Source organism: Elaeis guineensis, chromosome 2, assembly GCF_000442705.2.
Source record: "Elaeis guineensis isolate ETL-2024a chromosome 2, EG11, whole genome shotgun sequence".
NCBI lineage: Eukaryota > Viridiplantae > Streptophyta > Magnoliopsida > Arecales > Arecaceae > Elaeis > Elaeis guineensis.
Genome location: NC_025994.2, coordinates 122,099,888 through 122,115,320, shown reverse-complemented (window position 1 = coordinate 122,115,320; position 15,433 = coordinate 122,099,888). Strand labels below are relative to the sequence as shown.

At 40.1% G+C, this 15,433-nt stretch overlaps 2 protein-coding genes across 2 annotated transcripts; one reads left to right on the top strand and one right to left on the bottom strand.

Moving 5' to 3' along the window:
• Positions 1 to 1,860: 1,860 nt before the first annotated feature.
• On the bottom strand, positions 1,861 to 4,566 carry LOC105038141 (DCD domain-containing protein NRP-B). Its single transcript, XM_010913856.4, has 5 exons — positions 3,844 to 4,566; positions 3,228 to 3,328; positions 3,061 to 3,144; positions 2,307 to 2,417; positions 1,861 to 2,214 (listed from the first exon to the last, which is right to left on the bottom strand). Exons 1-5 carry the CDS (start codon positions 4,454 to 4,456, stop codon positions 2,170 to 2,172), a joined length of 954 nt encoding a protein of 317 aa, XP_010912158.1. The 5' UTR covers positions 4,457 to 4,566; the 3' UTR covers positions 1,861 to 2,169.
• Positions 4,567 to 14,001: 9,435 nt separating this feature from the next.
• Positions 14,002 to 15,117, top strand: LOC105038150 (ethylene-responsive transcription factor TINY). The gene is made up of 2 exons (XM_010913860.4): positions 14,002 to 14,583; positions 14,693 to 15,117. Exon 1 carries the CDS (start codon positions 14,002 to 14,004, stop codon positions 14,551 to 14,553), a length of 552 nt encoding a protein of 183 aa, XP_010912162.1. The 3' UTR covers positions 14,554 to 14,583; positions 14,693 to 15,117.
• Positions 15,118 to 15,433: the final 316 nt, after the last annotated feature.

Below are 15,433 nucleotides of genomic sequence, written 5' to 3'. Positions count from 1 at the left end.
TTAGGGTTTAGGGTCACATGCTCAAATTCAGTTTGCATTAGGTAAATAATAATGCTAGGGAATTATGTTTGGACCAAAAATAACTTGCAATTAATACTGATTATAAAATCAATAAACTAAAGATCTGTTTGGATATCTCTATGGGATCGAATTGAAAATCCTATAGAAGTTGGACCTCTTAATTATCTAGCTTACATTTATTAAGAACATATCCAAATCCAGCCCAAATTCTAGGTTTTGGATAGCGAGAAGAAAATTTTTTGTCACAGGATTTAGATTGGATGGCATTTGATTGATACAGAGTCACGCTTAAATGAACCGTCCAATCTCACTAAATTTTCAGCTCAATTCTGTAGAAATATCCAAAAAAATTCTAAATTTATTAGTAATATTAAAATATTATATTTTACAATATCCTCTTTCCAAAATGAAAACATTAAGATTGCATTTGGTAGCGAGCAATCTATCCACATTGCTGGTAATTTAATGTTGTAAGCTGGATTACTGCATTTGGTGCACTTTTTAAGTAGTAATCCACATTGCCTTATGAGAGGCAATCTGGATTGGTTTGGGGAAGAGTGACTATTCAGATTACCATTTTTTTGGCAACGTTGTAATAAAAGTTTTGGACAAAATTATTTATCAAAAAAATTACACAAAATCCATTGTTCAACCCTCTCCCCTCCCCCCATATGCACCCCTGACCCGAGGCACTTTCATCTCCCTTTGTCTGCTAGAGCTCACGGTTCTCCATACCCTTCGATTCACCATTTTTTCGCGCTACCACCACACTCACATCACTCTCATTATTTCTCATTAGAAAAAAAGAATAATACTAAGATAACATTATTGAGGATATTTTAAAAATTTAATTTCACATTACTCATAATCTAATTATCACACCAAACATGTCAATCAAGATTTTCAATAATTTTACTACAATATTACTATTTACCAGTAATCAATATTGAACATTGATAATTTAATAATAATAATTTATTCTTAAAATAATTCATATAATCTTTTAAGATTATCTGATAATGCATCAAATGCAACTTAACAGCTATCTCGTAACAGCAAAAGCGTTATATTTATAAGCGTTATATTTACCATGCTGCTAAAACAATTCATTTCGTAAAAACGCCCACCATCCCTTGAAGTTTGAATAGCCTACGTCGTTTATAACAGATTTCATCTGCAAAGACCGTGTCATTTATAATAGACTTCAACTGCCCCATCTACTCGACGACGTCATCATACACTGGGTCGCTCGCTTCTGGCCATCGTATAAACCAAACAACCAATTGTGGAATTTGACCACGGATCGCTTCATCACTCTTATCCAAGACTTGGTCCGGTCGCCCTCCACCCTCGTGCCTGACACGTCACAATTTTAAGAGCTCTAACCACCCCCCATCCCCCTCTTCCATGACCCAGTCTTCCTCCCCAGAGATGCTTATGGTTTTATTCAAAATACCAACAATTTAAGGGTCATGTGGATGTGCAAGCAATAAAACTGACCAGAGTGAAACATATAACAGGAAGGCAATTAAACATTAAAGATGACAGGGGATATCTTCAGACCGTATGCATGCTGGATTATAACCTTCCTTGACCTTACTGGAAGGGGTTTTGAATTCAAGGATCAGCATAGCCTGTTGTTCCAAGCCTCAGCACTTGCTGATCCATGGATTAGTTTACAGCCCATGACATCAAATAGCAGCATGGATATAAATTATATAGATGGATGGATAGGTAGAGGATTCTCCTAGCTGGGATCCACTATGAGAAGCAACAAATGATGCCATCCCATCCCATAGCTGGAATCCACCATGATAAGCAACAAAAGATGTCACACAGTCAGCCAATTAACTCTGTTATTTGTGTAAAAAAGATAATCTTTTATAATGACTTATTTACATGACAAAGTCTATCTCGATAACCTTTTTTTACAAAACTGGGATAAGTACCAACATCAGGGTTCATCACCTTAACCATAGTCTTCTGGATCACATAGCCCACCAAAATCTCTCCAAAAGACGTGAATTTATTCGGTAAGTAGTATGAAGAACAGATATATTTATATGTCGATATATGTATGCCCGTATCACCATCCCCATCTATTCTGAATTACTAGTAGTGGTCATCCAGGAAGAGGCCAACTCCATCTCAAGCAATGTTTTCCGCAGCAAATATATCAAGGAGGGCCAGAGCCTGAAAAAATAGTATATGTTGTAGCTCTCTGTCACAAATAAGCTGATGAAATAATACAGATGTGAAATAAATTGATTTTTTTAAGCATATACCTCTGGAACATTGAGCTCCAGACGAAACTTTGGGCCATCGTAGTGATGAAGGATAGGGCGGAAGGCGTCCTCCTCCAGTGGTTCACAGACCTTCCTCGTCATCACCCTCACCTAATCAAAGCAGGAGGAGAAAACAATGAGAACAGCATAAGCAAGCAGACACAATCCTTGAACAAGTGATTAAGAAACCTCTGTGGAGCTCAGAAAAGAAGAATCATAACTTGGTTATTCGATGTCTACGTCAAAGAAAAAATAAAATAGGACGCAATTCACCGTCCAATGTTACAAACAAAGCAAACCACCTCAACAACCAATACCAATCCTTAATCAGGGGAAAGGGAAAAAAAAAAAAAAAAAGGAAGTGAAGTCACGCACCACCTTTGATAAATTTTTGATGTGAATAGCGAAACATGGGAAGTTCAAACAAACTCGATGATCAAACCATTAAAAACATATTATCATATCCAATCTTGCTTGATGCTTGATGTGAATAGAGAATCAAAGGAAGTTCTGACAAACTCCAGATCTAACCATTAAGAACACATCAACATATCCAATCTCAATCACCAAACTAGTCCTTTGAACAGTTGATCAAGTTTATGTTAAAAAGTGGCCGTCATAACTCCATGGGTAACACACTAGTTAGTGAAAAATTAAACTAGGACTTGGAAAACTTTAGATTAACCGGATAAAATCTACCCAAAATGGCTTTATGTAACAACGATGAAGAGCATGTGTACGAAGGAATACACACCTGGGCCGGGAAACGGGATTCTCCAGGGCATTTCTTGTCCTCCCAAGCCGTTCGATCGATGTTGGTTCCTCCAAAGCTAGCCGCCTGTAGACGAAGGCAAATTTGTATAAGAAAACAGAATCTAATTCCATCAAGACGGTATAAGATGAGAGGAAAAGATGGACGACCTCAAAAATTCCATGGAGCTGATGGGTAGAGTAGTTGTAGAGGAAAAGAGGCAGCCCTGGTGTTATTGCCCTAACTGAGTCCCTGTACCTTGGTGGCAGACCTGATAACAACCAAAAAACCGAAAGAAATGAGAAAAGATGGTAGCCGATTTCTACCTAAATTAAACCAATATCTAGAGGAAATATCAGTTCCATACGAAAACAAAGGAACAATTACAGAGGAAAGATGACAAGCTAAACAACTACAAAAATTCCATTCTTTTGATTAACAAGTTTGACCAAGCAAATATTGAGCAAACGAAATGATTTCCCCTTTTTTTGGGGTAAGATACGAAGTGATTTGATTTCCTTTTCTACAAGGAAATTAAATTTCAAACTTAACTAATAAGTAATCTCTGTAATCTCCTAAAATTCTTTTCTTCATACTATAATCGGCATAAAAACTGTGATGCAAGAACGAAAAATTTTAACTTTCTTTCATTAATATTAATTATGATAATTAAGCCCCTTCAAATCCCAAAAAATATTAATCGGCATTAAATTGCGATCAAAGAACAAAACAAATATGATAAAAGCAAGGATAATAATGATAATTAATCAAATAAAGTATGCATACCAAAAAGCTGCCTCCTGAGATTCTCCTCCATGGTATCGTTGTTGCAGACAAAGATATAACCCCCGACCGCTTCATTCCTCGGCAGGGCCTCCGACGGCGGCAGTGTCTTGAATCTCTTATCCACCGCTCCATTGTTATTGTTGTTATTGTCGTTGTTATTCCCGTTATTGTTATTCTTCTTCTTCTTCCCATTCCCTCCGTTGCCGTCATTACCGTTATTCTTCTTCCCACCATGCCCGTAATTTACCGACTTCCCGATCGCCTTGTTAAAATAATTCTTAATCTCCCCGTTGTTATTAAAACCGTTGTTGTAACTATTATTTACAAAATTTCCATACTTCATCCCACCGTTATTCCCATCGCTATTCTTTCCGGTATTGCTATTGTTGTACCTCTCGTTGTTGCTATTCCCGAACGCAAGCTTCTGATTTCCGAACCCCGTCTTCCAGCCGAGATCGGATGGCCCTACGGGATTCTCGAAGTTTCGACGCCCGTCGATTCTCTTCAGATACGAGTCGCTCCAGATGCTATCCCCGATAGATAGGTTGGATAAGTTGGTGGTCTGGAGACGGATCTGATCACTGAAGTGCCAGAACTCGTTGTTGGCCTCCATGTTCCGCGACTAATTCAACTACTATTCAGTGTATCAGTCGATATTGGTGGCGGAGGAATAGGGATGTGAAGAGGGTGTGGATTGGAGTAGGGAGAAGAGAGGGAAGGATGGGGGATTATAAAGTTGGGAGTGGGGGAAGGATGGGCAGGAAATTTCTTGGAAGGAGGAAAGGGGAAGGAAAGCGTGTGACGGTGTCAAGAGAGGTGGCGAAAACGCGTTTTGGATTTTGGAAACCAGCAGAAGATGACGGGTTTCTGAACGAATTAATTGGGGGGGATAAAACGGGAATTGGGGGGATTACTTCGTAGGGAGGGCAGTGGTGGTGGTGGTGGTGGGGGAATATGGACACGCGGCGGACCGAGTCGCATGCCACGAATCTGGAAGGTAGGATGGTTGGCTTCTAGAGGCTTTACTTGGTCGCCAACACTGGGGACCGACGACTTTCGTGGAAACGTGGGAGCCTGACAGCCATACACGTGGTTATATTAATAATAGGTTAATAGGGGACCGGTGTGGACCCGGACAGGCGTTGTATAGTCCGCGTGAAAGAAGGATTACCTTCCGTCGCCGCTGGATCGCACATGTCTACTTCAAGAGTTGTGCAGATAGATGAATAATGGGGTTCGAAAAGCTTTGAGGGATGTGCTGGGGGCGATCCGACGGTCAAAGTCGCGAAACAATATCAATCATCTCTTTGCGGAAAGATACAACCCAAATCCCGGGGGAACACGCGTCGGAGGGCGAGGGAACGCGATCTGGGCCGTTTCTTTTGTGGAACATTTTGAGCATGGCGTTGTTTGGTGTGGCTGGAGGATCTGTGGGTGGGTGGATAGTGCGTTTTACGAGTCTTGTGCTTTGTCGGGGTCATGGATTTTGGGGCTCATGACTCGTCGCGTGACACGTCAACCCAGCGGGAGTTGTCTAGGGCTACTAGTGACTTCAGAAAGTCAAGATTTTTTAGGTTTAGGGAGTGGATTGATTCACTTTTAGAAATAGGAAAAATGAAATTATTTTTCATAAAAAGAAAAAGAATAAACCAAATGAATGACCATTGTTAATAATATGTTGAGGTCTCAAACAGTTTCTTAGTAAATATTGTCAAATATTATCCTCGTGTACATGGCTTATTATTCTTGAATCTTGGTACATTTAATTGAGAAACATTAGATAATCATAAATTTTCTTTGGCTTTGCGTTTGTTTTACTTTTATGTCGTCATATGTATGCAATATTATCATGAGCAACGCATTCGATGCAAAGAAAATATCATCACTTCACAAGACTTTTCCGATGATACATAAGATTCAACAACCTGTTTGCATGACTTCTGTGGAAAGAGATCACTGCATTGAGAGTGGCTTTTTTTTTTTTGGTGGGGTCTACATGAGCTTGTCTTACCGTTGTTTGTGTATATTTAGACAACAAACGTTACATGGCCTGGAATTTTCTTTGGCTTGACATATGGTTTCACACTACTTGACGTGATTGATTCTGTCACTCGCAGTAGCTGGTGCTCTCAATACGTAGAAGAAGAAAAAGCAAGGTTTGGTCCACAAGATTTATGTGATATCACATAAAAGTAGTTGTTAGGACACAGAAAAGAATATATATATATATATATATATATATATTACGCTTACAACCTTGCATGGCTGTCTCGTGTTTCATCAACGCTTGCACAATTTTGGAGAATAAATTTAAGCTTATGAAGCACTTGTGCTAATCTAATTGGTTGAACTGGGTTTAACAATTGAACCCGGCTCCTAACTAATGCCTTGCGTTGAGTTTGGGCTTGAGCCAGAGTTATTGACAAAGTTCCCTGAAGTCAATTGTTGGCACATTATCCGGTCTAGTTTTTGATCATCTAAACTTGAAACTATAGGTATTTGAACAAATGTCTACATGCAGAAAGCTCTGTTGATCTTAGTAGATTTTGCAATGTTTACGGTATCAATCTTACATTATTGCTCCGTATTATTCTTATATAATTTTTTTTCTGTTAGAAAAAAGTATAATTTTTGGCTGAGACAGCAGGAGATGCTGTGGAGATAAAAGTTTAAGATACAGTGGATCAGAGAGGATGACAAAAATATCAGATTCTTTCATTAGTCTATCATGATTCGGAGATCTGTCAATCGTATCAGATAGCTGAGGAAGAGCGATGAAAGATAAATAGATTACAGTGGGGAGGTCAGGAAGTAGATCTTTCAGTTCTTCAGATTGCAATGGACAGCACCTTCGAGCGAGGATTCCCCCTCTAGGGGTCCTAGCCTATGACCTCCGATTCGGAGAATGAGGCTTTAGCTCGTCTGGTGTCTACGAGGAGGATCGGGGCGCCCTTTGGTCTCTTGGGGAGGATAAGGACCCCAAGTTGGATTGGTTCCCCCTTCTTTTCTTCCACCGGTATAGGCTTATCGTTTGAAGAGAGGTGGTGGAGGCTAGTCTTCGACTCCAGAAGCATCTCAGTGGAGTGGAAAAAGATTTTGATTTCTCTCATCCCAAAGCACTCTGATACATCCACTCCGACGCACTTCAGATTCATCAGTCTTTGCATCACTCTCTACAAAATATGCGCTAGAGTTTTGGTCTGACGGTTGAAGCCGATTGTCCCTCATCTGATCAGTCCTAAGCGAGAGCCTTTGTCAGTAATCGATGCATCTCCAACAATGTCTTACTGACCCACGAGTTTGTGCATGATCTGCAGCATACCTCGACTGACAAAGTCTTATGGTGATCAAACTGGACATGGAGTGGACATATGATTAGATGAGTTAGTGCTTCTTGTGGCAGATGCTTCAGTAGCTCGACTTTCAGGACAAGTGGATTGGTTGGATCGATTGGATCATGGACTGTATGGAGTAGTCGAGTTTTGCCATTCCGATCAATGGTGCTTCGATGGAATTTTTTTATTCAACAGTTGGGCTATGCCAAAGTTGCTCTCTTTTCCCTTATCTGTTCATATTATATGTTGATACTTTGCCTCGAATGTTGAGGACGGCGGTTTAGGGGTTGGAGCTGGAGCTGGAGCCCTACTGGCTTATCCCTGGGATCCAACCTCTCTGGCACCTCTTTTTTATAGATGATTACCTTTTGATTGGCCGGACCTCGATCCAAAATGTGAAGTGTTTTACTTCTATCATCGAGGCCTACTGTTGAACTTTAGGATAGCTGGTGAATTTGCAGAAGTCCACAGTCATCTTTAGTCTCAAGATAAAGATCCAGGTAAAGCATGCGATTCGGAAGAATTTGAGGATGCAGGAGCAGATCGAGGCCTTGTCCTATCTAAAGGTTCCTCTTACTGATCAGCATCTTCGAAGAGTTGATTGCAAGCCCATAGAGCAGCGGATACAAAATCATCTTGAGGGCTGGCGTGCCAATGCTCTCTTCATGATGGGCAGATTGATGCTCGTGAGAGTGGTCTTGAGTTCTATAACTATTTGCTTCCTAACAAATACGATTATGCCGAGCTCTTATCTTAGATGGTTAGAGTGACTTCTTCGACAATTGTTGTGGGGCTCTGGACATAATGATTGTGGGTTTTATCTGCTATCCTAGGAAATGGTCTACCAGTCGGTGGAGAATGACAGCCTTAAGATTCAGTCTTTGTTCGTCAGGAGGGAGGCTCTAATTACCAAGAATGCTGCTAAATTTCTTATCGAGTCGGATAGTATGTGGAGTAGGATGATAAGAGCTCGATATGGAGAGTGGAGTCACGGCTCCGAGCTACTTGCGGCTACTCTTTCATCTTGAAAGAGATTTGTCTAATGCCCCAGCAGCCTTGGCCTAGGTTAGATGGCTGATTAGGAATGGGAGGTCTATGGATATGAGCCAAGATGTCTGGATCTCCAGCTTGCTCTTTATCCAGTGGCCAACATTCATCAACATGGAGATGGATGACCAACTTCAAGTTTGGGATCTGATCACTACCGACAGTAGGGATTGGAGAGCATGGGATATCATCCATCTGGTCGGGGGTCCACTCGTAGATCGGATGCTCACCATCCCGATCCCCATCCATCATAGCCATGATCTGAGGGTGTAGGGCCGTTCTTGTTGCCTAATAGCCCCTATAAGAGATCCATCCAAGATTTGTAGGCCTGCGGGGAGTATTAGGATTGAGGTAGCCTAGATTTGAAGGATGACTACTTATCCCAAAATGAAGCTTTTTCTCTAGAAGATTGTTTGGGACCGACTTCCGACATGCACCTTACTTAGGGATAGAGGTATGGAGCTTACAATGGCTTGCCTGATCTAAGGACTGGAGGATAAGTTGATGGTGCATGCTCTCCTGCAGTGCCTGAGAGCGAGGATGATATGAATGAGGATGGGTGGTCAGTCATGGGAGGCAAGAAGTGATCCTTGGTTAGGCCACTTCTTGGATGCGATCCATCGGAATACTGCTGAGAGGGCTACCTATGCTTGGGTGTAGAATAGTGTATGTCGCCTACCAAATCTGGCTCTTCAAGAGCAGCCTGATCTTTGATGCTGAGGTGGTTCTTGCTTATCGCATGTTGGAGAGGGCCTTTTGCTTGGCCGTTGAGTACGGCCGCTTCGATGTTGCCCGCCCATACCTTAATGCTTCTAATTTCTAAGGCCCCCATGCTACTCCCACAGTGACTCGAATGGTTATTTTCATTTCCTGAGGCCCCCTCCTTCGGGGTATATCAAGATAAACTTCAACAGCAGCATAAGAGATAGTAGGAATGATGCTAGCTTTGTCATCTGAGGAGCTGCAAGCAAAGAAAATCATTATTAAAGGAGATTGTGCTACTTTTACAGGTTGGATTCGGAGTGATACAACATAGTCGGAGGCCCATCTACTCCTTCTAGATATTTGGATCTGTCTTCGTGGCTTTACTGCGGTGTCGATTCAGCACATCTTTCGAAAGACGAACGGTACCACTGACTAGATCGTTTCCTATGTGGTTGAGCACATCGATGACTGAATCTGACGTCAGGATCAGATCTGCTCACAAGCACTGTAGGATATCTTGTTCTTTGATTTTTTGGATATACTTATGTTAGATCAGTGTGAGCACCCATTTGTACCCAATAAAAAAAAAAAAGCATCGGCAATATACATATTTTGTAGATAATATATCTTCTTGAAATATTCATCAATTAATAATTGAGTTATATGATTCGACTGGATCTTTACTTTCACATCTATCCATCGTATCATTGAGAAGCAAAATTATTTACTGATCTTTTTATCAAAAAATTTATTTACAGATTTCTATTAGATTTTTTGAGCAATAATCCAATGATTTCTTCTTTCCTTTAAAAGCTAAAATCAACCTATCTGTCAAATTGATATTGATCAATGTTGCACAATCAATAAAAATTGGCCACATGTCTTATTGCAGTAAATCAGTAATTTCCTACAGCTAGAGTTGAGGATTTGCACTTAATGTGCAGGAGGTTTTTATAATGATAGATGTCACAATGAAGAGTAATTAACTTGATCCAAAGTTGAACCTCTTCACAAGGATGCATTTGATCAGCTTTAGAGCTACAATTGATGGTAGTCTACTGAATTTTCGAACCTTTTCTCTTTTTTTTTTTCTCTTAATGCTTATGCTTAATAGGTTAAAAAAGAAAGGAAATTTGAAGTTCCTCCAGAGATTAATAGAATCGGGGATTATGAAACCTGAAACCTATAACATATATTCTGGCCTTATCCTAGGATCAAATTACACTCAGTTGTTTTGTCATATGAATCTGAATCTTAAGTCCATACTCCATCATTTAAAAGATATATGCTTCCATGGCTTGTGAGGACTTGGTTCGGGCCCTTAAACTGCGGTCTGCAATCATCGTATGTTCTTTTGGACCTGGTCTTTGTGGAAAATTCTTGCGCACAAGATTTATTCACCATCACTTTGAGCCAATGGTAGACGTTTTGCTATAATTTGAAGAATTTCATGTGAAAAAAAAAGAGAGGAAAAGACAAAAACGACATATGAGGAAGCATGCTAAAATCCAACCCAATTTAGATGTGCCCTGAGATTGGTGCTTGGTCGACCCGATTAGACATGGGAACTCATTGGTCGGAACTGTGCTTGAAGCATAGGTCAGGCTACAAAGAAAGGAAAAATAAGGGCAAAGATAATTACCAGGCTTTATCTAGCGGGAATCTTTCAATGCCTAAATTCGATCAAATTTTGAAAAATAATAAAGATCCAAATAACATGAGGACGTTAGAATGAGCTATTTAAAAGTCCTTCGGATCCTATTACTTGGTCCCTGTAAATATCAACAATGTATTCAATACATAACCTATGGTTAGTCTTATTTTTGATACTATTTGTAACAATCAAAATCTTTTTAACGAGTTGAAAGGTATTATTTGGATTCATTGGCCCTATATAAGTAAATACATATCTATATAGATTCTTACGGTACGTTATGCACGCCGGGGTACTTAACTGCATTGCGTATATATTCATAGGCCGGACAATAACCTCTGTCCAATGGAGATATCAATTCGGTCGGCAACAATCGTGTCTAAGGTATATCAAACAATATGTTTCCAAATGAAAAAGATGTAAAGGGGATCTGGCTATGATCTCTCCACTTGTCAAAAAGATTTGGTTAAAGAGGCCTACCGAGTTTTGAATTTTTCCCAAGACTGCAAGAAAAGAGCGTCAGGAGGAGGGAGACGATGGCATGAGCAAGTCTCGAGTGGGTGCGGGACAGCGCGCCTATGGAAGCGAACGTCAGAAAATGTGCTGTTTATTTTGGAGAAAGATACGTGGGCGTGTTTCCATGTGATTTGCTAAGTTGGAATGTGGACTATAATCTAACGCTCCACCGGAGAAAGGTGTTCGTGTTTGAATATTAGGCCATTTATTTTTCCATGGATGTATATAATTTAGTATTCAAACAATGACAGTGTTCCTTTTAAAAGATGATTCCATTGGCTAATCTTTCGCAAATGTCTTTTTCATGATCGCCTCAACAATTTTTGTATGTGCCTTGCCTTCATGACAATCTTCTACATATGGATATGGTTTTTATTACAACGTCTCTTGCAACAGCGACTGTCACTCTTACGTGCTAGAAAGTCCTCCAAATTTGAATTCAAATGTTGTGAGCTTCTAAAACGTGAAATATAATATACTTGAGAAGTATTTCTAACTAGTGTATACCATACATGTCAGCTAACTAGATACCTGTTGCAGAGGTTCTCCAGTTGTTATCTTGACATGTTACCATGATACTACCATGCTTATGTTTTAGTGTCTTCTTCAAGTTATGAACTTTAGATCTTTCTGTTGTTATGGTCCAGTGATTGTCTTTTTTGAATATGTTTCTCTGTCAAGGGATATTGTAATCGCTACTATTATCTTCATAATGCTGTAGTTTGCTTCTCTTTATATGGAAAAAAGGAAAAGAAAATTAAATCTCCCCTTTTTCTATATAGAAAATACTCTGTTTCTCTTTTTATATAAGATACAGAATTGTATCAAGTATGCGGTGCATCATCCCCTTTTCTTTTCCCTCTTTTTTCACTTGTTAGTCCTTTTTATTTTTGGGAGGGGGACAAGCTTGGCCTCCACATGAATGTTCTGACAAAAACTGAGCGAAAAATAACATCATTCCGTGGGATTTTACATCACAATTATTTGTCCTTCCGGGCAATCATGATGCATTATATATGTCAAGCCGACCGACATCTAATAATTTTTCATGGAAGAGATGCTCTTGTAACATATAAATTTAAAGGAAAGAAGTTATAAAATGAATGTGCAAATGTCTTGTCTCTAGGATTAGCTGAGATTTTTGGTAAACCGTGGTTTAGATTTGCTGCACCATGAACCGTGATGCCATCCATCGCCCATGTTGACACTTTCATATCAGATCCGGAGCCTATTGCACTTGCACGGCATGCAGCGTTCTAGTTTGAAAATAACGCTATTGTTGTTGGTGTGACCCCTTATCTTGTTACCGTTGTATATATTACTGTATAAATTTTTTATCCTGAAAATAATATACCTTGCAAATACTTATTAAAAAAAATTTATGCTAGCGCCAACGTGCATGAAAATAACATCATATATTCATCCGTAATCTAAAAATTTAAATAATTAGAAGGAGCACTGTCCAAGCTAATATGCTAATATGGCATCTTTTTTATTAATCAATATATAAATATAACAATCTCTCCGATCGATCTCATGATACTCTAATCATGACCGGCTCTTACTCGGTAGAGAGGATACAATTTATGGTCTAGATCCTTCTCGACCTCAATACCATTGGTGAAGAGATTACATGATTAATAAAAATTGTGATGTATATATCATTTGTTACAAACTCAAACTGCTTTCAGAGAGAGCCAACCTTTCAGCTCGATTAGTAAATCACATACCCATCTTATCCCGCACGTGTAAAATGCAACACTTGCAAAGAATCCGGATGGGTATATACGTCCGACTATTTTTTTTTATACGTCCAACCTTCATGCACACGGATATGTCTATTGGTAGGAGATGGGTTGGCCGCACCAAAAGGAAAGGCTTGCATCACGCCACGAAAAGGCGTCATCCAAAATCGGAGGTTGGACGGCGGGCATTGGCCCGTCAGCCACTTGCTTATCGACCCATGCGTGACCCGGGACCAACTTCTTTTACGAATTTATTATTCTCACGGTCTCACCCAGATCCACCAAAAACGGCCATAATGTGCTCGTCTCATTGGACCCAATTAACCTTAACCCAGTTATCCTTGTCAACAATTTTACTTTTTTTTTTTTATTATTTTTTGTTCTTTCTAGAAAGAGTTTTATATTTCTACTCTGATGAGACTTTAAGGTTTCACTTTCATTAGAGCCCGAATTAATGATACTAGCCGTTATAGCAATCTTTCTTTGCCAGGAGAGGAGGAGGGAAAAAATAATAATAATATTGTTTGTTTAAATCAGAGTCCAGAAAATAGAAATTACTTTTCGATGTTAATACATATTATTGAATTGAAAATACTATGGATTGGGAGTTACAAATAAACAGCGAAAAGCTTCAAATAATATCTTATTTCTTATCATTTCTTTCTATGGAGGTCTTATTTCTCTTTCCCCAATTCATCCCTCAATGAAACGACGAGATGGTTTTCCATTTTTCTGCTAAAAAATTATTACTGTTAATCTTTTGTCATTATAATCCGAACTTTCGAGAATATTGATCGCATGTTTTGACCTTCAGGATTTTTCTGTTCAGCTGCATACTTTTCTAAAAAGCCAAAAAAGAGCACATTCTTTTTTCTATACATAGGTCATATTTTTGTAATAAATCCCTCCATATTTATTCAAAATGGCCCAGAAAGGAAATTTAAAAAATATAATAAAAAGAAAAAAAAAATGTTGCCTTGCATGCTCCAAATTACCCATCATGGCTTTTATTTCAAACCAACCACGTCATCGGTGTGGACGTAATAACCAAAACAAATCAGTGGTAGTATAGGTAATTTGACAAGCACTTCTGGACGGCACAGCGACGCTCTATAACAAGGACTCAAGGGGCGTTTAGCCGCTTACTCGTAGTCCAATGGCGGAGAATCTCCCGGCGGACCGGAGGGCCGAAAGGAGTACGTCGCCGGTGGGCGGGACGCGCCACCCGGTGTACAGAGGAGTGAGGAAGCGGCAGTGGGGGAGGTGGGTGTCGGAGATCCGGGAACCGAGAAAGAAGTCGAGGATCTGGCTGGGCTCCTTCCCCACGCCGGAGATGGCCGCCCGGGCCTACGACGCCGCGGCAAAATGTCTCAAGGGAGCGAACGCCCAGCTCAACTTCCCGGACCAAGCCCACCTCCTCCCCCTCCCCTCCACGCGGGCACCGGGAGACATCAAGGCTGCCGCCACCGCCGCCGCGAAGCTCGAGACTCCGAGCTCTGCTGCTTCCGCTTCTGTTTCTTCTTCTGCTTCCACTCATTCTTGTTCTAGTTGTTTGGTGGTCGGAGAGGAGGGGGAGGTGAAGTCGGAGTTGGAGGACTTCTGGGCCGAGATCGAGCTGGCTGAATTAATGAACGGTCGGATGTCTCCTGTTTTATCCCGGGAGACATGGTGCTGGGACACGTGCACCGATCATGCGATTTATCTGTGAGATCTAATGTTACCAAAATTAGCGTAGAAGGTATGGCATGCTAGCGATTTGCTTTCTGAATTCGTAGCACAAATTTTGGAGCAATGTGGCCTCGGTTATTCTATCTGTATCCATAGTTTTCTTCTTTTCGTTAAAACAGGGGCTCTTTTTAATCAAGCGTAGACGTATGTATAATGAGTGAGGCGGTGAAGAGAGGGGGAAGAGGATTCAGCGCAATGGTCAAGCTATGATCACAAAAAAGAAGAACAACGAATAAGTTACAGAGTGCTCCGAAATTTGTCTTGTACATTGGTATCCATTATAGAAGAAAGATTATCCAAGGCTTGAATGTATCTTAAAGAGAACATCTTTAACTGAAGACTTCTTTTATTTAAAAAAAAGAAAAAAAGAATTTCTCCCAAGCCAGATTTGCCAATAGAGAGTAATGATGAGTTGGTCCGAAGTCCTTCTGAAGTATGGTTGTATATTTTTTCTTCTCCAAGTGGTTCATAAAGCTTGTAAATTAGGTAGCCATGTGTGAAACTTTAGAACGTGAACCAGATGCTTTTAATGAAGAGGCACTTGGTCAATCGATCTGATGCAGTTTCAAAGTTTGCTTCACAAGGAGTTCACCGCATAACCTTTTCTGCCGAGAACTTCGGTGTGCAATTAATTCTTCGAAGTTAATCATAAAAATATCTTCGCTTTCTGTGGGGCCGCTGCTTTCCAAATTGTTTTGTAGAAACGGGGGAAAAAAAAAAAAGAAGAAAAAACGCCACCACCGCTAGTGAATTTGTAAAGAGATTGCATTGAAGGGTTACCATCTTTGGTGTGCTTTCCAACCATTACGTCAATCAATCTAGTAGGTCTCATCAAGGATTGGAAGTCTATAAAAAAGATC